At 38.5% G+C, this 26,935-nt stretch overlaps 1 protein-coding gene across 1 annotated transcript; it reads left to right on the plus strand.

The window, feature by feature from the left end:
* Positions 1-1,830: 1,830 nt before the first annotated feature.
* Positions 1,831-26,086, plus strand: map3k20a (mitogen-activated protein kinase kinase kinase 20a). Its single transcript, XM_007546480.2, has 20 exons — positions 1,831-2,057; positions 5,122-5,340; positions 6,210-6,297; positions 10,027-10,128; positions 11,658-11,723; positions 11,831-11,859; positions 12,435-12,572; positions 14,757-14,843; positions 15,920-15,994; positions 16,089-16,195; positions 19,755-19,890; positions 20,668-20,712; positions 20,790-20,820; positions 20,904-21,043; positions 21,144-21,206; positions 22,014-22,103; positions 23,839-23,955; positions 24,647-24,721; positions 24,832-24,976; positions 25,070-26,086. The coding sequence occupies exons 2-20, from the start codon at positions 5,182-5,184 to the stop codon at positions 25,765-25,767; spliced, it is 2,391 nt and encodes a 796-aa protein (XP_007546542.1). The 5' UTR covers positions 1,831-2,057; positions 5,122-5,181; the 3' UTR covers positions 25,768-26,086.
* The last annotated feature ends 849 nt before the right edge of the window (positions 26,087-26,935 follow it).

The raw sequence follows: 26,935 nt of genomic DNA on the forward strand, positions 1-26,935 counted from the left end.
AATACTTGAGAGTAACAAATAGTAACGGCTCTGGTGCTGTGGTGTTAAAACATGATGTGTTGCTTTCCTTATACGACAAAAGAATCAATGAAGGAGAAAAAAAACATGTTAAACTATAAAATCGTTTCACTGGGAGTCAAACGTTGATTTTAATTTAGAATGAGAAAACTGACTGCACTCACAAAGGAAGCGTGGGAAGTCACTGAAAATACTTCATAAAAATAAAGATTGTTAAAAAAAACAACAAAAAAAAAACAACCACAGCTATTTAAAATAATGTCAGAGCTAATAAGCTTTTAAGGCCGTTAGATGAGAGTTTTAGTGCCTGATCAAATGATGGTTTTCAGTGTTTGGGGTCTGGGTGGCAAAGGTTTGTGAAATTACCTGAGCTTGATGAGTTGATGAGCTTTGAAGCTGGAGATAAACTATCTGAATGTTTATTAATAACTTTTCTGAAGTTTCTAAGTTTGTATGTGTTCCTTCTTCAACTTGTCACATATTGCTGACTTTGTATTCATAGGTTACATATATTAAAATACTGTATTAATGAACTAGTTTAGTATACGCATAACTGTGTATAATCAAGTTATATTAATACACAAGATTGAGTCTTTGAATTTAATTACTAAAATAAAGTTTTTGGTGATTTAATTGACATTTTTATAAGGATGGGAATGAGACTAAATAAAAATGTTGTGACTGGAAGTAATTTGAACTTTTAAAGACACTCCTGAACTCCCCTCCCCCAGGCTGGGATCCAAACCCAGCCAGGGTTCTTTCTGCATGGCATTTGTTCCCTCCAGGTACCACGACTTCCTCCCACACTCCAAAAACATGACAGATTACCTCTCGAAATTGTTTAGTACTTTGTAAAGTTTTTGAGTAACAGTTTCACCTAATACTCTTTTATTCCTATTGAGTAAATTTTAAAATAATGTATTTCCTACATCAGTGTTATTTCTCTCCAGAGGTCAATAGTAACTATTGTATTTATGGTTACTCAGTTAAATTTACTTGAGTACATTTTTGAATAAATAAATAAAAGTTGTCGTAAGAACAATTGGCTGCATTTTAGTTTTTTTTTTTTAACTTTGACTTGAAGTATATTATTTTGAGCTGTTTTTTGTACATTTTTTTTATTTTGTGCATTTTTAAATTATTCTACTTTTATGTAAGTATGCCTTTTAATAAATGTACATTATATTACTTCTCATTGTAAATTTTCTCTTACTGTACAGTCTCTTAAGACTTTCATATTATTATTATTGTGTACCTATCTATGAATCTGCATGCTTTTCAGTGAGGAAGGTTTTTTTGTGCAAAAACCTAATCGTTCAACTGTTCCTTTCTATCTAAGCCCTCTGGAGGAGAGTAAATATTCAGTGCACAGTACACCTTGTCACTGAAAGAATATTTAGCAGTTTTATACTTTGTAAGTACTGATTTCAAGCTTATCGTGTTTCTTCTGCCTTAATTAGTTGCATCAATGTGACATTTATATTTTTACATTGTTTTCCTTTAAAATATCACAATTTGCGCATGACTTTTTATATTAGTCTGTCCTGTTACATTATTTTCACAAGTTTAAAAAGATGTTACAATCAAGCAATTACTCAGTACGAGACTGGCCTTTTTTATCTGTGTTTTTTTAATATATGTATAATTTTGTACTTCTATTTGAGAAAAAATATACAGAAGTAATACGGGCCTTACCTATAATTTCTGACTGCTCCACCCACTTCTGGCAATATTGACGAGATGTAAACAAATCTGGAAAAGTGTTGGGTTATCCCACTGTCTTCCAGCAGGGGGAGCTGTTGTCATCGGTTTGGTCGCTGGGAAAATGGGTTATTCTGCTGAAATAGCCGCGTCCCCAGAGTTGCGCAACCAGTCAAACTACTGGGGTAGGGAAAAGGAAATCAGAAATGAAAGATCGTCACACGTGATTTCTCCGGAACTGCCAGTTGTATTCCTTTAAGTTTGTTTCGTGCCCGGCGCGACCAGGAGAACCGAGTCGAGCCGCTGCTGCGAGGCTTCACGCCGAACTCTGAATGTTGGTATGTAAAGTTTCTAACAACTTCCCAGCCTGTGACTTTCCCCTCCTTCCCCCTTGAGTGGGAAAAGAAGGCAAATTTACAGGCTGGAAGAGTTTCTGCTGCCATGTGGAGACGGACAAGTTGTAGTAAGATGCATTTCTTAGGGCGTATAGGAGTTGAGCTGCTGCGTAATATCTACTATTTGCAATTCAGTACTAGCCTGTATATGTTGTAAACAGCAATTATCCATTTATCATATACAGTAAAGTCTGCATGTGATTTTTGACCTGGGCCCAACTATTGAATTGATATTATAGAACGGCTTTTGCTACAACACCACTTTAGTGACGTGACAGTCTGAGTTATAACTAAGTCGATGAATAAATTGCGTGGACAAATATGTGTTCACTGGGTTTTCAGTAAAAAAACAAACAAACAAAAAAGGCAGAGAATTGTCCGTTATTTATTAAAATGTATCCATAGTTATGGTGAGCTTTAACTGATTATCAACACAGACACAACCAGCAGATATTATTAAATTGGTTTTAAATTTGGACATACATTGAGAGATGAGATGGTGACCAGAATCACGCAATTTTACGTCTGGTGGGCCCAATTTTACGTCTGGTGGGCCCGAACTGGTCATCAATTATCCAGATGCAGATTAGTGAACACACCGTACATGAGCACCAACAGGTGTCTTTAGACCACTCTTCAGTGAGGAAGTTGTTGCTGTAAAAAGTAATCCACTTCAGTTAATGTTGAAGTGGATTAATGACAAATGTCATCTAAAGGGATGTTACAGGACAAACAGGTCCCATTTCTTATTTTAGATTATTTTAGTTCATTAGTAATATCAGAAATTGTGGACTACGCACGATTTAGATCAACATTATACTTCCTAGATAACTTTTATGCAGAGAGACTCATACTGCTACAGCCCAGAAACGGAATTAGAATTACAACAAACTTAGAATCCAGAAATACAGGAGCAGTCACTACTTAGTTACTTTTTATACTACTACTTGTTAGAAACTGTGACTACTCATTTCTAATCCAGAAAAGGACTTAGAACAAACTTATAATTTAGCTACTCATCATTAGATTGTTATCAGTTATTTAGAAACTGTGGAGTACTCACTTTTAACACAGAAAAGGAATTAGATTAGTCACTTTTTAGCTTATTTTTTCAGAAACTGTAGAGTACTCACTATCTAGATGCAGAGACACTTTTGGATCGAGACTACTTTTTAGACTCCTGTTCTTCCAACCCAGAAATGGAATTAGACCAGAAGATACTTAGCAACAGGAGCACCTAGTTACATACATACTTTAGATCAACATTAGATTATTTTTCTTCTTTTGCTCTTTCCTTTGGTTTGTTATTTTGTTTGTATTTCCTTTTAACTTTTGTAAAGCACTTTGTATTGTCTTGTTGCTGAAAATGTGCTATATAAATAAAATTAACTTTACTATTTACAAAAAAAAATATTAGAACGAATTAATGCAACCATACAGAAAATGGATTTTTAGTTAGAGTTACATTTTATCTGGTTCGAACTTATGTTATACGGTTCATTAAAAATCAGTTTATAATTCAGCTGGTCATAAAGTCAGAGGATGTGCAAAAACTCTAAGAAACTAGAAAGGAAAGGTATTTCATTTTCATGTATGCCATCTGTTCGCTCAGGATGACAGTCGGACATCTGTAGATAAATCTGAACATATTACAGTAAAAGTTCCTTTGTTTTTTCCTGGCGAATCATACACATACCAGTAAATTAAAGCTTTTTTCACCACTTTTTTGAATATCTTTTGATGTGGCTCACGTTATGCTTTCATAATGAAAAACTATTTTGATGAGCTAGGACTATAAACATGGGATTTTACAGTATTTGTTGACTCTCAGCTGTGCAGAATTGGAGCTGTTTTTAAAAATTTGTGTTTGAATTTTTGTTGTTGTTGACATCTTTCCTTTTTCAGGTGAGTCAGAAAGTAGAAAAACATATTTAGCTGCTAATTATTTAACATAAATCAAACATGAAAATGTGTAGCCACTGTATTTTATCTGTTAACATAACTTTTAAGCAACTGATGTTTGATTTAGTTTGATGACAAGTAATGTGTTTGTTGGTTCTTTTAAATGTTTCTTTTAAACCCGATGTACAGAAAAATTGTAATCAAGTTCAAAATTAGGCTTATTTTTAATAAAACCTTTCAGTACAATATCTTTATATCTGTATTTCTGCTGATAAGTCAAGCATATTTTAGAGCCTCTTTTGTCCCAGAGGCTCTAAGCTAACCAGCTTAGTTTGCTTATGCCTCAGGCTGGTTCTGGATTTGATATTAGGCCATCGGATGTGATTGCACATTGAAGCGGTGTTTGCTGTCAGGTGAGAAACCTGCAGCAACGACCGGAGGAGTGCCACCATATCCCAGTAACCCTGGCTTCTTGAGTGGTCGGACAATACTGGAGGGTGGGGAACTGGGCTACTGAGCAAATTGCTTTGAAGCTAAGTATAGCATGAATACAAGTAAATCAGCAGAAAGCGGCGACTCCCCTCTGTGACAATGGAGACATTTCCCACTGTGATGGATAGTAATCCCAATGAAGACCAAGGTAACAGCCTTTTAAGAGCTGTAATTGCTCCGCCGTTAAATGGGGAAGCCCAGGAACAATAACAGAGCTACAATTTCCTGTAATGATGGAATTATTATTATTTTTTTTGTACAAGATGCTTTTATGCTGTTGCAGACAAACAAGGGAGGTGAAAATCAATCTGTGGATTCTGCCGTGGCAGCTCCCAACATGGGTTTACAAATCATGTTTGGCCTCAACATGAGCAGAGCTGTCTCATTCTTGGCTTGGCAAGATAAAGAGAATATGAGGATCCCTCCCTGCCTTTGCATTGGTTTATAATCACAATCCGTGCTTGAGCCAAACAACAACAACAAAAAAAGAAATAAAAAGGAAAAGTCTGTCTGTAGCCGCATCACCTCCAGCATCCTTATACAAGCGGAGAAGCAGCCTTTTCGTTTTCGCTGAGTTTGATCAAAACTAAATGTGTCTGTTTATTTCACGCAGCTGTCGGTTGGACTCAACCGCTTGTCGTGAAGCTGAGTTGGAGCCGAGCGTCATTATGAGATGTCGTCTCCCAGAGCGTCCTTCGTGCACATCCAGTTCGATGACATCGTCTTCTACGAGAACTGCGGCGGCGGCAGCTTCGGGAGCGTGTACCGGGCCAGGTGGATCTCCCAGGACAAAGAGGTAGCAGTGAAGAAACTGCTAAAGATTGAGAACGAGGTAGGAGACGTAATTCCCCGGGGGCCGCTTTTATATACTTTTTAATTGTCAGTGTGGTAATCATTTTAATTACTACCCCATTTAGCTGGATGTGGTGACTTCTTTACCCATCACTCATGGTCATTATGCTCGCCCACTCTGAGAAATGTGCTGCAAGAAGAAACATTTATTGCCAAAGGAAAGAAAGTGTTTGGCCCAATTACTGCAGGGACTGCTCCTGAAATTTCTTTGAAAGCACACCCTAGTTCTCTTGAGGACAAAAAAAAAAAAGATTTATCTTTGAAATCTTTTCAGGGCAAATTGTTTTACGCGTGTTGGCCTTTGAGCGTTTGAATATTGCCCATTGTTTCTTTCATGAAACTGTAAGAGATCACAGATATCCATTCAACTTCACTCAGCTGCTAAAGAGATGATTGTTCAGTGAAAATGATAATGTAATCCTTTCACATTGAACCAATTGTTCCCTTAATTATAGACTGTGATAACAATTAAATGAACTCATTCTGTCAGGTTTCTGTTCATTCAAGAAACCACCAGACGCAAGCTTTTCTGGGCAAAAATTAGACATGAGTAGTTCTTTATATATGCTACACTTTTAATCAATTGAGGATGGAATATACATTCACAGGCAATTAAAAGTTATTTTTTTTAGGATAATTTTTAAAATGTTTTTTTGTTTTTTGTTTTTTTTCCACTTTTAAACACATTTTCTTGTCAAAATATGTCTGCAAATAGTCCTGCAGGCAAAATGTAAGCAATTCACGTGTTTGATTCTTAAAGGTAGCTGTTTTTATTCAGACCAAGTCAAAAGCAATTTAACCTACTTTCATCTTTGAAGTTATTTTTTATCTCTTGTTCTTCTTCCTCAGGCAGAAATCCTCAGTGTCCTCAGCCACCGGAACATCATCCAGTTTTTTGGTGCGATTGTCGAGGCTCCCAACTATGGAATCGTCACTGGTGAGCTTAAACATCAATCCTCCTCCAATAGAGAAATCAAACACTACAAAGTTACGAAAATACATAAAAAAAGAGCTGAGTCTTGGATACATTTCTTTAAAAGCAATAATAAACAAACAAAGAAAAACTTAATCATGTTTAGTGCAAATGATCATACAGCCTTTCTGTGTGCCTGACAGTATTATTTACTTCCTTTGGTTCAGGGCCAGTAATGTAAAGGGCAAAAAAAGTAAAGCAGTTGTTTAAACCACAAAGTACGGGTTAAAATCCTTCTTAAAGTAATAAATATGGTTCAAAGATTTATTGAATCATGCAATCATAAATAAAATGAGAAATTAAAAGGCAGCAACAATAGTTTGCATGTTTGCACCAAAGTTGAATGTTGGTATTGACTCTGAAACTTTCTTTATATTTCTTTAAACACTTTTGTAAAATACTTAATACGACTTTCTTGGTTTTCTTCACGGACTGGCCAGCCTTGAAGAGCTTTGCATCGTCTGCACTCAACTTACTGGAAGATAATGGTGGCAAAACTGTCCACACAGTTTATTTTACTTCACCACGGTTCAAAAAACCCTTTCTTTGGTTTTAGACGACGCTTCAGCTGTTCTTCCTGTAGCTGACGTCATTGACGATATAGAGGTGATTACTGCAGGCCTGTTGTGCCTCATTGATGGATTTAGAAGCATTATTGATCTCAGTTAGCTTTGTTTTATTTAACAGCAGTTTGAGCTAAACGTTGCTCAAACTGTCTGAATTCATCGCAATGCATGTCATTGGTCTTTTATTTCTGTGAAATCTGATAAGGCTCCTCTGCAGCTCTGGCGAAGTGTTACGGAAAGAAATTCCAGTCAGACGACGAATACTAAACCACAATAATAGGCTTCTATCAGGAAATAACATCATCGACAACAACAAAATAAAACAGAACGTAAGAAAGTCAGGCCAAGAAAAAAGTCCTATAATTAGAATCAAAGAACTGAGGTAAAAAGATTATTTAGCCAGTGAACAGAAGCACAGTGGTTGCACCAAGAGATATAAAACAATCTACCAAACAGTTAAAAAGGATTCACAACTCTTCTTCTCCCTTATTAGAATTGATATACTTTAATGAATTACTCATTTGCAACTTTACTGAAACCTCATTTGACTTGCTGGTGATCTGCTGCGTCTGATGTAGATCATGTGGTTTGATCCTAAGGGATCTTTTGGGATTGGAGAACGATGTGTCCTCACGCCTCAGCAGCAGATGTGAACGTGCGTAGGCTTGAGCAGTTTGATTTTCTCATCGGTTCAGACAGCAGCCACAGAAGATGTGAAAATGAGCCATCAAGAAAAAGTTGCTGCCTGGACCTGGTTTCTCAACGTGCAACGAAAATAACCTAAAACAAACAGTTTGTGTTTGGTGACTCAGCGCGTAAAAATCTGTGAAGTTTAGAAAGGATTGCATTCTTCGTAGCAGAGCCCCCTCCCACATTTTTAATGTCCTGTCCATATTTGAACAAAGATCGGCTTTTGTTGAGGAAATATGCTGTGAATGAAAGCTATAAGAGTTGCACCCACATCCTGAGCAAGGCCTTTCACCTCCTTTCATCAAGGCTTTGAGTTTACACCAATAAATTATTTGGCAGTGTAACCATAACGTTATTGTTCTCATAATTCAAATTTGAAATTCAGCCGTTTCACAAAAATAGATACTTTTAAATAGTTTATTTCTGGTCATTTTGAATATAATAGCTTATAATACATGGAATACAAGGTTTCAATAAAAGGCTATGTTATGACCTACATAACAGTGATGACCTGACTGTTGTCCAGCAGTCACTGAGACTCTTCACAAGAAGAAAAAGCCAGAAAATGTCACTGCTAAACAAAGCGTCAATTTCAAGGAAAGTTGAGTGGAAGAAAAAAGTGTGGTACAAAAATATATTCATGCTACAGGGGTTAAAAGCAAAGACCACTCAAGAGATTGGGACCCAGTTTTCCTTTTTGAGTTGAAGTACTGATATGAATTAACTTCATGATCACTTGAATTGTTCAACATATATGTCTTATTATACAGTGAAAATATTTTGAAATAATTTATAATTGTGTCATTTTTTTCCATAACAAAATGCTGTTTTTTTTTAACAGGGGTGTGCGTGTGAAGTTGTGTAAAATGCAATTTAAGCGGCATAAAGTAAAAAACGAAACTGGAAGCAAAATATCCTAATTTTTTTTCACAGAACTGCCATAAAAAAATGACAAGAATAAATCTTTCTCAAACCATTGCAGCAAAATGTACACGCTGATAAATCTTTGGGTATATTTTAGAGTTTTAAATTAAAATTATGATTCATCTAATGTTAACGATGGTTTTCCAGTAAAAGTGAAACATGTTTGTCTTGAAATAATGTCCTTTTTCTTGGAACAGCAGCAGAAGAAAAACTATTTATTATTCCCAGAAGAGCTGCATACCATCCATGCTTAACATGGATGATCCTGCTGGACCTTTCACAGACTCTTACTTTTACGAGATACCGTGTTGGCGAGCTTTTCCGGTTACAGTGAAGGAAAACCCCCAGAAGAGTTAGAGAAAGTCCTGAGCTCCCCTCCAGCAGCGGCGAGGCAAGCGGTATGAGTTTATGACGGCAAAATCTAATTAACACAATCAACAGAAAAAAGAAAAAAAAAGCTTTACTTGTTTGCTTTGCCGTGTTCTCATTCACCGACCTTGCTGGAAATTGCTCCTGAATGTTGACACAAACAGTTTCCTCTTTCTATGAAGTCTCTCAGGGACCTGCAGGAGTTTATCCGTACCTGCTGTCACTTAGCAGCAATATAAACTTGATGAGTTTCGCTGAGTTGTTGTTTGAGGGTAAAGGTGGGTTTGCCCGCTCGACTAAATGTACGTTAACTTAGCCTTTTTCATCTCTCTGAACTCAAATGAAAAGTACGCTTTACAACTGAGCTGTCACTTTTATCTGTGCAATGTGGACAAACTTGTTCAGGTGCAAAGTGCAGAAGCTTTAATCGAAAGAAGGAAGTTATTTTGTAAGGAACAAGTATTTACATCTAGAGACACACTTCTTCTTCTTCTCCTTCTTCTTCTTCTGCTGTGAAAGTAGAAAGAAGCCCCACGAAGTCGGGCGCTGTAATAATGAGTCTTTTTTTTTTTGTGTTTTATGATTGTTAATTAGGCTCCTGTCTTGGTGCCTCTGCATGTTTACAGTACCGCGTTAGGATACCGTTGGTTATTATGCACAAACAGAGCCTTCCTGCTGTTCTAGCTGCTGCTTGTTTATCTTTATTGAAGCACCTAAATAGCCCCTGTCTACAAATGAAACGTTCCCTTGCTCTACATATCTTTGATATACAGAAGCTTCATCAAAGCCTTTCTTCCAGTGTCTTGGGCTTTTTCTTTTTCTTTTTTTTTCTTCTTCTGCAAAGCAGATTTTGCAGAGCGCAGTGTGATTGTCAAGTTTTATATCCTGCTAATGGCTCATTAGAAGTATGCAAGTGAAGCCTTTGAAAACAGGCCAGAGAGGTTATTCCTTTGTGTTTTGCGGGATTGTAAGAAAGTGACAAATACCTCGAGAGGAGACAAAGGGCAACAGGAAGTTCAATGGTTGAGCTATACGCTGCGGTCAACTGGCAGTCATGTGGGGTCAGTTTTTAAGCAATTCTCAGAAAACTTGAGTTCTTGGTGTTTTCCTCTTATCAAAGACACATTTCCAAATGTTTCCTCAGAGTATGCAAGCGGTGGCTCCCTCTATGACTACCTGTCGAGCGATGAGAGCGAGGAGATGGACATGGGGCAGATCATGAGCTGGGCTGCAGAGATTGCTAAAGGTAAACATGAGTTATTTATTTTTCACTGTAATACAGAAGAACAAGGAGGTATTCTTTCTCTCAACACACATCTGGAGGTGATGACAAGACATCAAGTTCAGTGCCTTTAAAAGTATTCGTCCGTCTAGAGTTTGTCAACATTTTGTCTCATTACAACTACACATATTATTTGACAGTTTTCAAATGTTTTACAAATAAAAACGGAAATGTGTGGTGTGCAGATCAGTGAGGAAAAAAGTTGTGGAGATGTTGAAAGTAGGGCAAAGTTATGAAGCAATATTGCTCTGTTTAGATGAAACCAAAACTAAACATTCTGCCCTATGTGGTAAACTAATACCGTACATCACCCTGAACACACCGCACAGTGGTGGCAGCATCATGTTGTGGGGTTGCTTTTTTTCTGCACAGTCAGGGAATCTGGTGGTCACAGTTGATGGAAAGATGGTTGGAGCTAAATATAGGAACATTATGGAATAAAACCTGTGAGAAACTGCAAAAAGACTTGAGACTGTTATTTATCTCTGACTATGAGTATAAAGATATAAAAAATATATTGTAGAATTTTGTCCAGATTTAATTCAAGTTAAAACATGACAGGATTTAAAAAGCAGCTGATACCAAAAAACTCTGAATTGGCCCCAAACATCACGCTATCAAATCAGACGCCGACTTCTGACTTTTGCTATGTCATAATTTCTGGGATGAACAGACCAGCTGTTATTTATTATTATTGTATTTATTATTATTATCCGACTATTTATTATCAGATAATCTGACTATCTGACTATCGAGTGTGCATTTTCAGGGTAAATGTGTTGCACTCAATTGTCCGGGATGTCTTAAAAACTGTTCAGAAATCTGAGTCTGGACATGTATTTAGTTTTGAGATGGATTAGAAACCTTCTTACTGGGTAATTATGTATTGTGCTGACTCATAAAAAGTAACAAATAAATTGGAAACCAGTCAGACGTCACCGGTTTGTTTTAAATGGCGTATCTTCGTCTGTGATTAGTAATGCAACCTGAAGCAAATGACTCATCCAAATCCACCCACATGGTTTAAATAACAGAATAACCCACTAAAACACACACACAGTCATAAAAAGTCATAAATTATTCTATTTACTTAAGTCTAACATAAAGCATTACATATAAATCTTATCAAGGGACAAAACATGACTTTTATGATTTTATGAATGAAGAAGAAGAAGAAGTGTAACTGATTCTTTAAATTCATCTTAAAGTGATACAATCAGATATGATGTTTGATTTGCCATTAACTGAGTTGTTTAGTTGTGAAACTAAACAACACAGTTGTTTAGTTTTACTAAACAACAACACAGTTGTTTAGTTTTTCTAGCATTCAGCAGGAAAACTTGCTGAATGCTAGAAAGCATTTTTATTTTAAACATTTTCACTTTTGGGCATTTCGCAGCTCCTGCTGGTACCTGCAGCTTGTGTTTAGGGACAAGAAGCAATTCATGCAAAGCGAGTTTCCGCTGATGTCTCACTCCTCTCCTCTTTTGTAGGAATGCATTATTTACATTCAGAGGCCCCGATTAAGGTGATCCACAGAGACCTGAAATCCAGGAATGGTAACGGATTTCATATCTACACATGAATTAAACCAAGTCCACAACATTTACATCTCTTATGACTTAGAGACGTTTTTTTTTATGTGTTTGCTTTTCTTTTTTCTCAGTTGTTTTGAGCGCAGACAAAGTTCTCAAGGTAAGTCGTTAGGTTCCTTGTGCTTCTTTTTTTTGTCTTAATAATAATAATAATAATAATGATAATAATACAAACATTAAAATGTGATATTTTACAAAATTTGAGTCGTGTTTTATCTAAGTTTTAGAGCAGGAAAATACAAGTATTTGTATTTATTTGCAGCTTGAACACAAGAGGGCAGTGACTAACTTTACATTTATAACTAGTCACTGGAAGTGCGGCCCGTATAACTTACCGGGCAGATTGAATCACATTTAATTATGTAAAACAAAAATTACTACTATCATTTCAGTTCAGGGTTTTCGAGATTGAGTTTAGGCTTTTCTATGATTAGTTATCTGGTAGCTGGAAGAATCAAGGTTATGGCTCGCTGATGAGTGTCTGAGGCATAAGCTGTTTATCTACTGTTGATTACAGTTGCTTTAATAATTCAAGATTGTTCCTATTTGTTTTATTTTTATTGTGACCTAAATTGTGTGAAAAAATTGAAGTTCATCATATTTTGTAATACGATGCAATTATTATATGTTAAATATCACTAAGCAGTTCTAATCGTTTTGTTTTTGTTAACTCAGATATGTGATTTTGGGGCATCTAAGTTCTTGTCCCACACCACGCACATGTCCTTAGTGGGAACGTTTCCCTGGATGGCTCCGGAGGTTATCCAGAGCCTCCCTGTGTCAGAGACATGCGACACCTTCTCATACGGTGTGGTGAGTTAATAAAACATACTGGTGTAAAGTTGATATGTTTCCACTTTTCAGGTTCAAAATGTGCATATTTGTTTATACCACTTTCTTTAAGATGAAGATTAATGCCTGTTGATTTTGTACAAATCTTGCACACAAGATTAACGCCTGTTAAACCTTGAAATAATCACATTCTGACGTCAGAAAACTACTGATGCTGAGTCCCTAATATCCACAATAGTAACGCAACTAACTAATAAAACCTGCAAATTTGTGTGTTTTTTTTGTTGTTTTTTTTGTCATCAATTGAGAAAACCAGTGAATATTACATTTTGCCATCATTACACATCAAAATGTTTGTGGTGTTTAATTTATGTTTCTTTCAAAAGCAACTCTAACGAGTTGGATTTTTAGTCTAGATTTAAAGGAACGCAGTGTTTCAGCCGTTTTGCAGTTTTCTGCTTGGTTCTGGGTGCAGATTGATCACATCAATTAACAAATTTCACTAGTTTTCCATCGCAGTTTGATCAAATGTGACATCATTCCTAAATCTGAGTTTTTAATTCAGAGATTAACAGAGTTCCTGTAAATACTTGTAGTTTTCTTCCTCTTGATTGATTGATTTGTCCTACAAATAAGCCGATGCAATTAAGTGGCAATCTGATGCAAAGTGAAAGGTCTTAAGAGTGATTGATGAGAACTGTGAAGATAAAAGCCCGAGCTGAAGAATCTGGACTCTACTTTGTTTCTAAAGTGAAGACTTGAGTGACAGGCTTTTTCTTCCAGCAAAGAGGAATCAAACTTGTGGAAAATTTTAATACGGTAAATACATTTGCACAAAAATGCACTTTAGTCTCTCTCTTGGCTGCCAGGCACTCTTTATACATTTTTTTTTTCTTCGTGGGTGGTCAAAAATAGGAGTTGTGACCTTTGCAGAAGAACAACTTCTTAGAAATTTGGTGTTTTTTCCATTGGTCTTAAAAGCTCCTTGGGGTGTTTGGGAGTAAACATAAAATGAGTCTTTTCTCAGTTACACTTTTAAACTTTCTATTGGAGAACGTGAAACTTTCTGCAGGACAGGAAAAAAATAACGTTTAATTTAGACTCTTATTTAGTCACTCTTAATTTGCACAGTAATTTGCACAGTAAGTGCAAATACGATCCAGTATTCAGTAGAAATGTCCCCTCAGTATGTAGATTACATTTTCAAACAAATCCCTTCACTCATACTCATATATTGTACCAGTGCCATAAAAAAGTAATTGCCTCTTTCCGGATTTACTTCTGGTTTTTGCTCCTTTTTTTTTCCCACACTTGAGATGATGCTTTAGATCACCAATTAAATGTAATTATCAAACATAAACAATATGAGTAAGTACAAAATAGATTTTTAAAATCGTTGTTTTATTTATTAAGGGAGGAAAATGATCTAAACCAACCTGATCCTATGTGGTAAAAAGAAATCACCCTAAACATATCAACTATTACTGCCCACTCTTGGTCAAATCGGCTGTGAAATCCCTTTGAATCACAAAGTTTTAATAACATTTTAAGTACAAAGTGACATTATCTTTAAATAACTAAAATTACATAGCGCCTTAAATAACCTAATAACCATTAACTTAGAAATGAACAGACACGTTATCATCAGAAAAGGTAAATACAGCATTTTATTGCCTCAGGAAAACAGACCAATATTACTGCTGTTCAAATGCTTCTGTAGTGATACAAGTGAGGCAGCATTTGAAATTACAGGATTACACAATGGACTTGACACCTCAGCGGACTTGAAACATCTCAGTTTTGCAGATGCTGCTATCGCCACGGGGCTGATCTGGGACAGTAATTAACCTGCATACAGACAGAATCTGGACCAGCTGGTACACTGGTGTGGTCAGAACCACCCAGAGCTCAACCTGCTCTAGAACAACAAATAATTAGGTGTGCAGAGGGGATGACCAGGCTTAAACCTCCCTGAATCCAGGACTTGTACATGATTAGGGTCAGGAAAAGGACATATGACATCTCGCCAGACCCCCCACATTCTGGACCTACACTGTTTAAATCTTTAACCTTTAGAAATCCTGAGTGGAACACAATGCGCTGTTAGCATAAATACATTTATTTGCATGTATAGATGTAATGACTGTACATGTGTGTGCATTATTACTTTCTTTCCTGACTCTTTTACCTAACCTTCGTTGGCAGGTGCTTTGGGAAATGCTAACCCGTGAAATACCCTTTAAAGGCCTCGAAGGCCTGCAAGTAGCCTGGCTGGTGGTGGAGAAAAATGAGGTATTTTATTATGTGCTTTTATACAGACATACATTTCTTACCCTGTGAGCTTTAGGTTCTTTATTTGCTTTTTTTTTTTATCATGAATTAATACATAAACACTTAGTGTAAAAGTGTTGATTTTGTTTGTTGTTGTAACAACGGTTCTATGTAATGATAGCTCTACTAGTAAAACTGTTTATTTGCCAATACTTCTCAGTCAATGCCAAGCCGTTTGTGGTGGAGACAGTGTGATGGTCTTTACTGGATAACCAGCCTTGTTATTGTTGGACGCAATCTCACTTCAAAGATACCAAGATGAGATTCTGCAGCCCTTTATCTCTACTGTTGAAGACAAACTGAGTTCTCCAAGATCTCAGGGGTCTCAACCCACAAAGCAGAGTTTATCATGGACTACTAGTTTGGAAATAGAGAGGAAGAAATATCCTGTCTGCAGTCTTGATCTCTTGATCTAAACTGTATTGACTTGTGAGATCAGTTTCTTTGGTTAGTGCCAGAGAAACAAATACAGCCACGCCCACTGACCTGCAACAAATGCTGGATCTCTTGTGGATGCCTATTTCCACAAACCTCCTCCCTGGAGCTTCCACCTCACAGAAAACCCCTCCCTCAAGCCTTCCCCACTCTGCTCCTCCAGACTAGCGGCAGCAGCAATTAGCAAACACCTGGTGGAACTGAGCATCTGCTGGGCTCATCATACAAACTACTTCTAAGTCCAACGCTCTTAAGAACGGCTGTAATAGAACCATTGTTGTGACAAATTGTTGGAGGTGGAGTGTCAAAAACACTAGAAGCTTCTTAAAGAGACAGAGGACAATTTCAAAGCAATAAATTGCAGAGTAAAATTTCTTTTTTGTTTGATATATGTAGCATTTTTATAAAAACTGAACATAACTTGTTTACTTAATTGTGCTCTAAAATTGCACCATGCACTATGTGCCTGGAAAATACATAATATGGCCATTTTAATTGTACTACTGAGCATGAAGAAAGCAGTCTTAATTCTCTGATTTAATGTTTTAAGTCAAAGTAATAGACACTCTGAGTAAAGTTACTCTGTCCTGTGGCTATTTCAGAGGCTAACCATCCCGAGCTGCTGTCCGGAAAGCTTTGCAGAGCTCATGAGGAAGTGCTGGACTGCAGAGCCAAAAGTGAGTCGCATTCGCAGTCCAATTCAAACACATGCAGAATGTGTGTTTTGCTGGGAGTCAGAATAAATATATGTACATTTATATACTCATGCAGGAAAGGCCGATGTTCAAGCAGATCCTGTGCACATTGGAGTCTATGGCTAAAGACAGCCGACTTCCTGAACAGTGCAACTCTTTCCTTCACAACAAGGCTGAATGGAGGTAATGTGATCAGCTCTTCTGCTCAGCCCGTAAATGCATTTATGACGCTTTTCTCTTGCCAGTATACTGCCTCAGCCTAAGATAATGCGCAACTGTTTGCTAAGAATGATGTGGAAATGTAGCTGATGGGGGCCGCCAGGCATAAAAAAGAGCTTGAGATCGTGCATATAGATCCTTAATAATTACACTGATAGCGACATAAAGACATGAAAACCCCCAAAGAATGATCCATCTGGATATACTTCCTCTCTTTACCCATAAGACCCTAAAAATAATCACCATCTTTTTCAAGTAGAAGTGTTTAATTGGCCTGTATGAGCAGCTGGATGTTTGGTGATGTTCAGCACAGCCTGAGGCTCAGCTGTCACTTTATTCTCTGTCTGCCTCTCTGCGGGCCTCGTCTGTTCGCTGAGGAGTTTTTGCGTTTTTCATCTGAGAAGTTGTGCTGGTTGCACCGTGTCCAGGCAGCCATCTGCAGGTGGAGGGAATTTCAGATTTGGAAAGCAGAAAGCGAGAATGTGTTGCACAGAAAGTTTGCTGGATGGTGGCATAAAGGAAGAGACTTGTGCCTGATGAGAGCAGGAGGGAGCTCCGGCGAGGACGATAAAGAGGTTCTGTGTTGGCTGGACTGAAGAGAGTTACTGCTTTTATGTCATTTTTCTAATGATTTTGTATTTAAGAAGACAGCATAATCATGCATATCTTGCTTTCACTCATTGGGCTTTAAATGAATATTACTTAGCTGAATAAAATATGTATATATAGAGATATGTCGATCAACATTTTGCAGATGATTCTGAAGTTTCAACGTTTCGATTGGATCTTTGCCAAATTTTATTTTGTTTCTTTCTTTTTATTATTTTTTCCAACCTTCTAGGAATTAGTGTCCTTATGTAGGTTCCTGGTAGGAGCAGAGGTGACAGCATAAAGCGTTTGTGGAGATTTACTGTAAGAATAGGCTTTTGCTAATATTTTAAAACAAACTGAAAATTATTATGGAGTTGATGTTTTGAACATTCTGCATTTCTGCATTCTGTATTCAGCCTTCCTGTTATCTATTGAAAGTCTACCTCTTTTTCTCGCTGTGCTAATAAACTAATCATCTCTCGACATGTTGAGAAAACATAATTTCTTTTTAGATAACTTCTAACAACACCATGCTTTGTTTGATCTCATTTTTAAATACTCGACTGAAAAAGTCAGCAACATCTTCTACACAGAAGGCAAAGACTGGGTGTTATCAAAGCTAGCTGCTAGTTCTTATTGCGTTACTTTCATCGTTTTTCAAAATCAGTATACCTTTTGCATTCTCACCTAGCTATCATCTGGGTCCAGTGACAGTGAACCTGCACATATTTGCATATTTTGGGAAGCGGATGTATTTTGTCACGCTATGTTCCTTGGTGCTGACTGGGTGGACCTTAGAGAACATAGATTAGGAAGGCCATCGATATTGGCTTCTGCGGTAAAGCCAAGATGGTTTCCACTGTGTGCATGAATGCATATTTTGGTGCTTCAACTACAAAACAGGCAGTTCTAAGCATTTTCAGAAAAGGTCCCAAGTTTTTAGCCATTCACAGCCGAATATGTTCCCTGAGCTCCGTACTAGGAATTTCAGTTTTGCATCTCTGTGCATGTCTCGTTTCCCTCAAGTTCATTTTTGATGTTCATTGCAGTGTGCAGCTTTTAACAATGAGCTTAAGGATATCCTTCAGAGCCACAGAAAACACAAATCCAAATAAAATTTTGTTTTACCTGTGAATTATTTTGGCTAGACCATTTTCAGATGAATGGTTTTTTTTTATTATTTATTAAGCCATTTAGCTACTACCTCTTAAATAAATTCAAATGAAGAGTCATTGTCATTGTTTCAACACATATAGGTTTAACAATGCCAATTTTGAAAAAAAAAAAAAAGGAACTTTACTTACCAACAGTTTGTCACAAAAACATAATCTCTTCCCATTTCTGCTTTTAAATCTATGGGAAGCATCAGGTAAAACACTTTTTGAAACATAAATCTGGATTTTATCTCCAAAAAGGTGATTCCCAAAGAATTGTTTGCTAAAAAAAGTTTTAATAAAATCCCCTTCAGATTTTGTCCGGTAATAGTTAATTTTGTCTACAACACATCTTTCCCATGCTGTTCATCTGGTAAAGTTTTAAAGCCTTCTTTTTTACTCCATTCTTGCAATTTTCCATTTTTTAAACACACATAATTGTAAAATTAACCAAAATCCCCCCCCCCCAAAAAAAAAAAAAACATTTTTTGAAAGACATCCAGAAAGCCTTAAATAGTATTTATCCACACAACTTTAAAAGGTTAAAAAAAAAAGGGTTCATCACTCTGGAAGGTGTAACATGGTTTAACACACAGGGTTATTTCTAGTGGGAAGCTTCAGAGCTTCAGAGCTGAAAGAACAGGAAAAGCAAGGTTTGCCCTTCCTGCCTGGAGAATATTTGCTTATCATTGCCATGTGAGAAGCTTGTGCAGCTCCACCTGCTGGACAAGAATAAAGTTATCCAACGTGAGTAGAGCATAATGCACTGGGTATTTCCAAGGACTAATGGGTTTCCAGCAGAGCTTTGCTCTGGTTTAATTCACGATTCTTTCTGGGATAGCTCAACACATCAATTGAGTTCCCTGTCTGACAGGTGTGTTATCAGTGTCTTTCTGCCAACATCGACAGGACACATCCGCAATTCTAGTAGAAACAGTTTTGAACACCATCAACAATAAAGGCAAAATGTATTACTAAGCAAATAAAGAGGTAGTTTTATTCAAAGAAGGCACTAGTGAAGCTGTTGCTCAACATTCACAACGAAACAAAATGAAGATTCAGCTTTTATCTCCACAATGCAACTGGATCGGAAGTGCAGTAACATCCTAAAAAAACAAAAGAAAGATTATGTTTAGAAAAGACACAAATGAGTCCCTGCTGCTAAAATGTAGAGAGTATTCTCCTCAGTGCTAATTGGAACATTAAATTATCATTTTTTTAACTTTTTAAAAAATATATTTTCATGCCATTGTAGCATCCCCAATTGCATATAGAAACCCAGAAAATGTAATGTGTGAAGTAAAGAGTGGAATTTTTAGGATCTTTTTGTTTGTTTCTCTATTTTAACTCTACGCAATAATTCAAGAAAATTCAACAGAAGGGTCTTAATTAAAACTCTTACATTAGCTCTGCTGCTCACTGGTGAATTTACCTTGATTGTTTACGTTCTCGTGTCCTTCCTTTGTTCCTCACCTGCTTGCCTCTGTCCTTTCTTTCTTCCTAGTCTCCTTCATTCTTGCCTGTGTGTTCTTCGTACCTCCCTTTCTGCTATTTATCGTCTCCTCTTTCTTTTCATCACTGTGTCGATCCTTCTGCCCTTCCTTGCTCCCTTCCTTCTTTCCAGTTTCTTCGTTGTTGCAGATTAAAAATGTTTGCTGCCAAATCTCTGGAAGATGATTTCTATGTTAAAGTGTGCAGTGCAGACACATGTCTGCTGATGGGGGAAACATCTCGATGAGCCCAACCTCTAAAAGCTGATGTTTGTTGTTGTGCTGAAGGTGTGAGATTGAAGCTACTCTTGAGCGGCTGAAGAAGTTGGAGAGGGACCTCAGCACCAAGGAGCAGGAGCTGAAGGAGCGGGAGCGCCGCCTGAAGATGTGGGAGCGCAAACTCATCGAACAGTCCAACACTCCAGTGAGTCTCTCGTGATCCGGTGTTCACTTTCAACCTTCTTAGGATCTCGGGATAAAGAGGCTGAATGCAAAAGCCATGCCTTCGTGAGTGCTTTTACAATGCCTCACAAATAATTCACTAATTTGATTTAGATATATTATGATCCACTCTCTCTAAGAACTGCAAGAATCAAGTAGGAATGATCAGGTATGTTTAAAACCCTCCACCTGCGGACATTATGGATGTCATGTCCTGCGGGCCTTGTGTTCAGGATGTATAGTGCCATGCTGTGCAGAAACAGCCGCGTGAGCCGGCTGCTTAGAGAAGTCCAGGCTTTTATGATGAAGTGACATTTTGCTGACATTAAGATTGGCCAATTTGTTCTGGATGTGGTGGAGTGCAGTTGTTGAGACGCACTTTCTTACTTGGGTAAGAAAAGTTCAAGCTGTTTCTTTTTTTTTTTTCTTTCTTTATCTGACTGACCTCGGCTCAAAACAAAGGAAAGGGGTCTATTTTATTTATTTTATTATTTTAGAGAAATTTTACATTCAAAATAGTGTAAAAATAATTTTCAATATATTAATTCTGTAAATAAGAAGATAAATCTTGTGCACTTCAATATTAGCGACAAGTTTTTAAATCGCATAAGCAGAGTTCTCCTAGTAAAATAAATGGTAAAATTGCTATAAAAAAATCACCATAATCCATTTGGACATTTTCTTATATTGTAGACACACCTGATGTTTATTTGCACACACAATCCTTTGCTATAATCTTTCAATCTGTGTTTCTCTGCAGTTGCTGCCAACCCTCGACATATACACATGGACAGAGGAGCATGTGGTCAGTGTCACTGTTTTTTGCAACTATTTTTTCATTTAACAACTAAAACTAATGCAGTTCCTGTTTTACCTTTACAGTATTTCTGGATGCAGCACTTATTTGGTGCAGGTTTGTTCCTTTCTCACACCTTATTAGTATCAGTGCGGGTATTTCAGACTCTAAGCTCTTAACTTATTGTTTGTCTGTGTCAGGAGATGGAACGTGTGACATGCAGCTTTACGCCAACCTATTCAAAGAAAACCACATCACCGGGAAGAGGTTGCTGCTGCTCACAGAGAGCGACATGAAGGACATGGGAGTCAAGTCCAAAGGTCACGTCATGCACCTTAAGGCAAGGCGCTCATTACAACCTGATAACCTATAAAGCATAGGTTCAAAGCCTACTCCTTTGTGTCATTACTGTAAAGTGAAAAAGATTGTCCTCCTAACAGGCAGAGATTGAAAAGTTAACTAATGATTACCTCGGGTTTCTCCACTTCCCACCACTGCTGAAGGTATGGAGTTTCTTCTTTTCCATTGACAAGTGTTGTTTGCTTTCAGTGAGAGGTGCGCTGATCAAAATCTCCTGTTTTTTGAAAACCTTAACTTGACAGCACCGATATTAGCCAGTTGTGTTTATGGATGATCTGTAAGAACTGACTGCATCAAACTTTTCAAGAGCAAAAGTTAAGTTGTTATTTGGCAAATGCCCATTATTAAGAGCAACAATGGCAAAAGAGGAGGAAATAAGAAATTATGAACTAAATTTTCTAGTACTTAATCTGATGAAATTACATCATAGTCTAAAAAGATGGTTAATTTCATGTATTATGAAATTGAGTTGCATCCAATTATTCAGCGTTAGCCTAATGCCAGCTAGCATTACGAAAACAGCCATGAATGTAGAGGCTTACCTTAAAACTGAGCTTTCCAAAACGCTGCCAACATTTCCAAATCCAGGGTGTTACATAACAGAATGAAGCTGAAAATTTGTTGTCTTCAGATTAAACAGAACGGTGACCGAAATAGTTAGCTTTGAGTCATTTATTCTCCGTAACATCTTCCAAATTGAATACTTATTTTACATCGAACAGATAGAGCTTTGTGGTTATTTATGACTTACTGGTTATGCTGAATTAATGTTTTTGAGTTTCTTACTAGCCAGTCATTGATTGACTGACTGACTGACTGACTGACTGACTGACTGACTGACTGACTGACTGACTGACTGACTGACTGACTGACTGATTGATTTTTTTATTTTGGTACATCTCTATTTTCTGCTCATATTTGGGTTTGTTGTATTTTTTTCACCCTGTAAGGATGAGCTGGAAAAGGAGGTGGAACAGAGTAAAACCGTCAATCTGGAGCTGGTGTTTGGGTACCACTGGAAAGCAGGAACAGGGAAATCTGTAAGTTTGCACAGAGACACATTGACTTCAACATGTTCTGCAGCTGTGAGCGTCTGATGCGGCTCCTTATTGGTTCTGTGAAACCAACAATTAATGAATACCACACAGAGACGCTGAGTTGACTTTGAACATTTGGGCAATAATAATGGATACTTTCCTCGGCCCGCTTGCTGCTGGAGCTGTTTGTTCTGAAGATGCATGACGGCGGCCTGTTAAACTGGCCATTGAGGGCATCACTAGACATGTATTAAACCAGACAAATAAACATTTCACTCTCAGCCTTGTACCGCATCCACCTCGACTGGCTCACAGCCCCTTTGTTGGGGTGTGAAACTGTGGAGAAAGCGGCCGCTCTTCACTTGCTGTTTGAATTTAATCAAAAATAGCCCATTTAGCCAGAAGTCATTTTCCTTTAAAAGGCAAACGTTATTTAATCTTTCAGCTGTTCATTGTCCCATCATAAATAGTCCTCTTTCAGTGTGTTCGGCGGGGCTGAAACGAGCCTGCTAATTGCCTCCCATTTCTTCTGACATGTGGTGGTTTAGTGGGTAGAAAACACAGCAGGGAGAAGGAAACAGGAGGCTGAGAAAATGAGAGCTAATTATTTTCCCCTGCCTGGTGTCAGGTTCCGTGTCAGCCTTGTTTTTACAAACTGGAAGGTTTTTTTGCACTAAATAAAACAAACCCGCGCTGCATTTTTTTTTTTTTCCCTTTGCCCCTCTTTGCTGGCGATGTCATGGAAGCAGCTGCACTTCTCAAAGACAAAATGAGAGCCTGCGATTGTGCGGCCACCATCTGACAGCCACTGAGGGTCCCCTACTAATGAGGATATCACCGTGCAGCCAAGTGAAAGGTGCTGAATTATGTATGAGTTGTCATTAGACGCACTTGGGTCCTAGGCATCATTACCAGACATTGTTTCTGCTGGAGTGATTAGACTAGTGCGGACCTGGGAAGCCCCCGGTGCGACCGTCCAGGGCCGACGCCGGGGCCAACGCGGGGGCCACTGGCGTGTCTCTGAGCCAGAGGCTTGCCGAAGCTCGCGCTTTGAGCCGCTTCCAGCCCCCAGGGACGATGAAGGAGAGGTCGAAGGCTCCTCAGACGAGTGTGTTAGCGCCACTCCTCTGATGTCTCTCTCTGTGATCTCGACACAATGAAATGGCCCGAGCCGTGAACCCAGCACGGCTAAGCGGTGACCTGTGGCTCCGCGGCCACCTCTTTAGGATAGGAGGATTCATTACTGCAATGTCAGCACTCAGCATGCAGAAAGAGACTGCACTGATTTGTGCCAGGGAGTTGGATGTACGCAGGCTGCAGCAGTTCATGGGAAACAAACAAACAAAACAAAAAAAACTCCTCGCTGTAAGAAATCAACCTGTGATGGACAATTATTGCTGGCTTCTTCCAAAAATCCAGTGTTCTTCTTAATTTGAATTTATTTAATAATTTGTAATCATCATTTAGAGAAAGACTGAAATCTTCTCTAAAACCTTTTAATCAAATTGCATTTTTAAAAACCTCTTCTTTGTGAATTTAAAAGTTTGCTGTGTCTCACCGTGTGCATGAGGCTTCACAAGCCATAAACTGCCGCTACAGTTAACTACCTGTAGGTTGTGCTGTTGATTTATGTTCAAGAAGAAGTCATTTCTTCCCCAACATAATGGTGTAATTAGAAACTTTGTCATGCGTGTGAAGCAGAGGTACATTATCCCGCCGTTACCTCTTTTCTTTCCAGGACTGCAAATGGAAAATGTACATGGAGCTTGATGGAGATGAGGTTGCCGTAACCTACATCAAAGATGTCATCTTTAACGCCAACAGACCGGGTGTGGAAGTTCTGCGGATGACTAAGGTGTTGGCAGAAAATCGTTTGTTTTTTTCCTTTTCTCCCTTGTTTTTAGAATTGCTAAATATTTTTACCTGAACGATGTCAGTCAGGTTCCTCAGTCTTCTAGGTCACAGCGATCCTCCGGGTTTACACAAAAGGGAGCTGGGCTCGTAACTATGAAATGACTTCTGCATGAGTTGATAAATGTTTTTTTTTTTTATAGAAAACAGCGTTTTGCATGTAATGGGAAAACTTAGATTTGTTCCACAGATTTGCTGTGTCGCACATGGCTTGTGGCAAACTCCTAATTGGACTTCTTATGACTTTGACAAGTTTACAGTACATCAACCTGAGCGGAAGACCTCTGATGCTACTCCAGAGTTACCATAGGTTTTGCTTCTTCAGTTAATTCTCTTTTTGCCAGGCTTGTTAGATTAGCTGGACTGACATTTCTTGGTAGATTGCCAAAGTGTCGTCCTGTTTTCATTTACATGTGGTGGATTGAACGGTGCTCCATAAAATGCTGAAGCTTGGGATATTGTTTTATGATGTAGTCCTGCTTTAAACCTCTTCACAAGATTGAAATTCCTCAATTTAAGAAAAACACGCCGAGGGGCATGAAGACTTTTGCAAAGCATTGTAAATTAGCCTGCACGATGAATGTACTGTCCCTGCAGTTATCAAATGTTTAACTTTTTGTATGTTATTCTTGCAGCCACCATTCCTGATGGATAAATGGATCGTTGGATTGGAGCAGAACCAGAAAATAGACTACACCGTCAATTATGAGGCGAGTCATTCCAGCACAGCAAATTTATGAACCTCGAATCCTGTGTGACGGTTAAAATCTTTATTTAAATATCTATTTCCGTTGTGCTCTTTTCGCTCTTGACATATTAGAACGACGTGAAGTCACCAAAGTCGACCAGACACAGCTGCATGTTGGTGTGGACCCACAGCGGTGGACAAGATGAGATCAAAAACGTGGAGCTGGTCATCGAAACGACTCCAGTTGTGGCGGACCCCAGAGATAGAACAAACTGTAGTAAGTTGCTTCTCTTAAAAGGCATCTTTAAAGTAATACTCTTGTTTTGAGTAATCAAGATATTCAAAGTGCATTGCATATTGTTTATTTAAGATTTTGATCCTGCGTGGATGAACAACGTGCGGCACAAACACATGATGACGCAGAAGTCAAACCACAAGACGACTCATCTGAACAGGTCTGAGGCCCAAACTCTGCCTCAGTTCCTCTCTGTGCATGAAAGCCAAGCATTTTCCTACGCCGCCGCCTTGCGCCGCTCTCCAAACCACCTGCGCTCCTCTCCCTGGACCGACTCTCGCTGCTCATCGCCGACCGGCAGCCTGTCGGCCAAACTGTCACCACTAACCCTCGGGTCTAAGGGCAGCAGTCCGTCCAGCACTACGTCAGAAAGCACGTTAGAGCGTGAGCGCCCGCGCAGCGCCGGAGGGATGAACGACCAACGGAGGAACAGCTACTTCGGCAAGGCGTTAGCAGTGGGAGGCGGGCAGGGGAGGGGGCATTGGTGGACAAACAACAGAGGAAGCAACAAGGGCGGAAAAGGCTCACGGCAGCCGGGGAGGCCGCGATCAAACAGTTACAGCGTCACACCTCAGAGCCGCCCGCCGCTGATACCGGGTATATGGTCTGTGACAGGAAGCCCCAGTGAGGAAAAAGAGGGGGGCAAAGCCGGTGACGGAGGGTGGATCAAAGTAGAGCGACACAAAAAGCCACCCCGCCAGGACAATAAACCAGCCAGAGGTCGAGGGAGGAGAGAAGGCAGGGGAGGACGTGGCGCTGGAGGAAGATCATAATGTGGCCCAACTACTTCTATCAGAACATGAATTACATGAAGCGCATGCCGGAAGAGAACCATACTGAGGCATGAGACGTCTCCGTCAAGCTTCAACTACTTTTACATGTCCTTTCTCGGGATAAAATGAATGAGTCCGTATGCTCAGAATGTATTTATTGCACAAAACAGATCATTTTGTCTTTAATTCATTTGATTTTACGGGCTGGTTGTATCCACTAATAGACTAGTTTTAAGATGGTTATTTATAATTGTTGTTGTATGCAAATTGCAGCTCAATACCAAAATAAAATACAATGAAGTTTTAGAGGTTTGTCTGTGAACTGTTGCTGCTTTTTTTATTTTACATGGTTTTCTGTCCAGTTCTTATAGCTATGAACATATGTATTCATATGTAGCTATGAACACATTGTGCAGTCACTGCCTTAAGAGTAAGAGAAGTAAATAAGTAAAGCACAAAAATAGAAGTTGTCTGGCCAAGAAGGCCTATCCATTCAGTCAAAACGGGATCTACGATTTATTTATTTTTGAAACACACAAAAATCCAGCAAACATAACCTGGTACCTGAGAGACACTTCATCGTTTACCTGGTTAACTTGTAATGAATTCCAAGTTTTTATTTAATTGGACATTGAAAATAAAGCATTTTATTTCAAACATGTGAGCTTTCATTATCTTACAACCCATCTTTCTCTTAAAACTGATGAATAAACACAACCCACTGGGTTATTTTGCTAACCCAGCCCTGCAGTTATTTAACACAATAGGGTTGAGTTTGGTGTTTGAATCAACATATGGGGTTAGCTTTTCAACTTCAAAAATAGATAACAGTGACAAATGTCTAACACTGGCCTCCAGAAAGTGTCTTAAAAAACACAATCCATAATCTGAATTACTTAATGGCTAATATTTCACTTAAAATGAATAATCTATCCGTTGTCCATGCCTGTTTAATCCTTCCATGGGTCTGCATCAGCTGATGGCCAAGAGCCAGGGCACACTTTGACTAAGTCCTCAATCTATCTCAGGCCTCTATAACCATCCACTCAACGTAGGGGGCAATTTAGCAAGGGCAAATAACTCCATACATGGTGGGAGGAAACCAGGGTGACTGCTTATTACCCTGTGATAAGCAGGTGGTGCTAACAACTGCACCACCATGCAGCCT

This window comes from Poecilia formosa, unplaced genomic scaffold, assembly GCF_000485575.1.
Source record: "Poecilia formosa unplaced genomic scaffold, Poecilia_formosa-5.1.2 Scaffold16, whole genome shotgun sequence".
Classification (NCBI taxonomy): Eukaryota; Metazoa; Chordata; class Actinopteri; order Cyprinodontiformes; family Poeciliidae; genus Poecilia; species Poecilia formosa.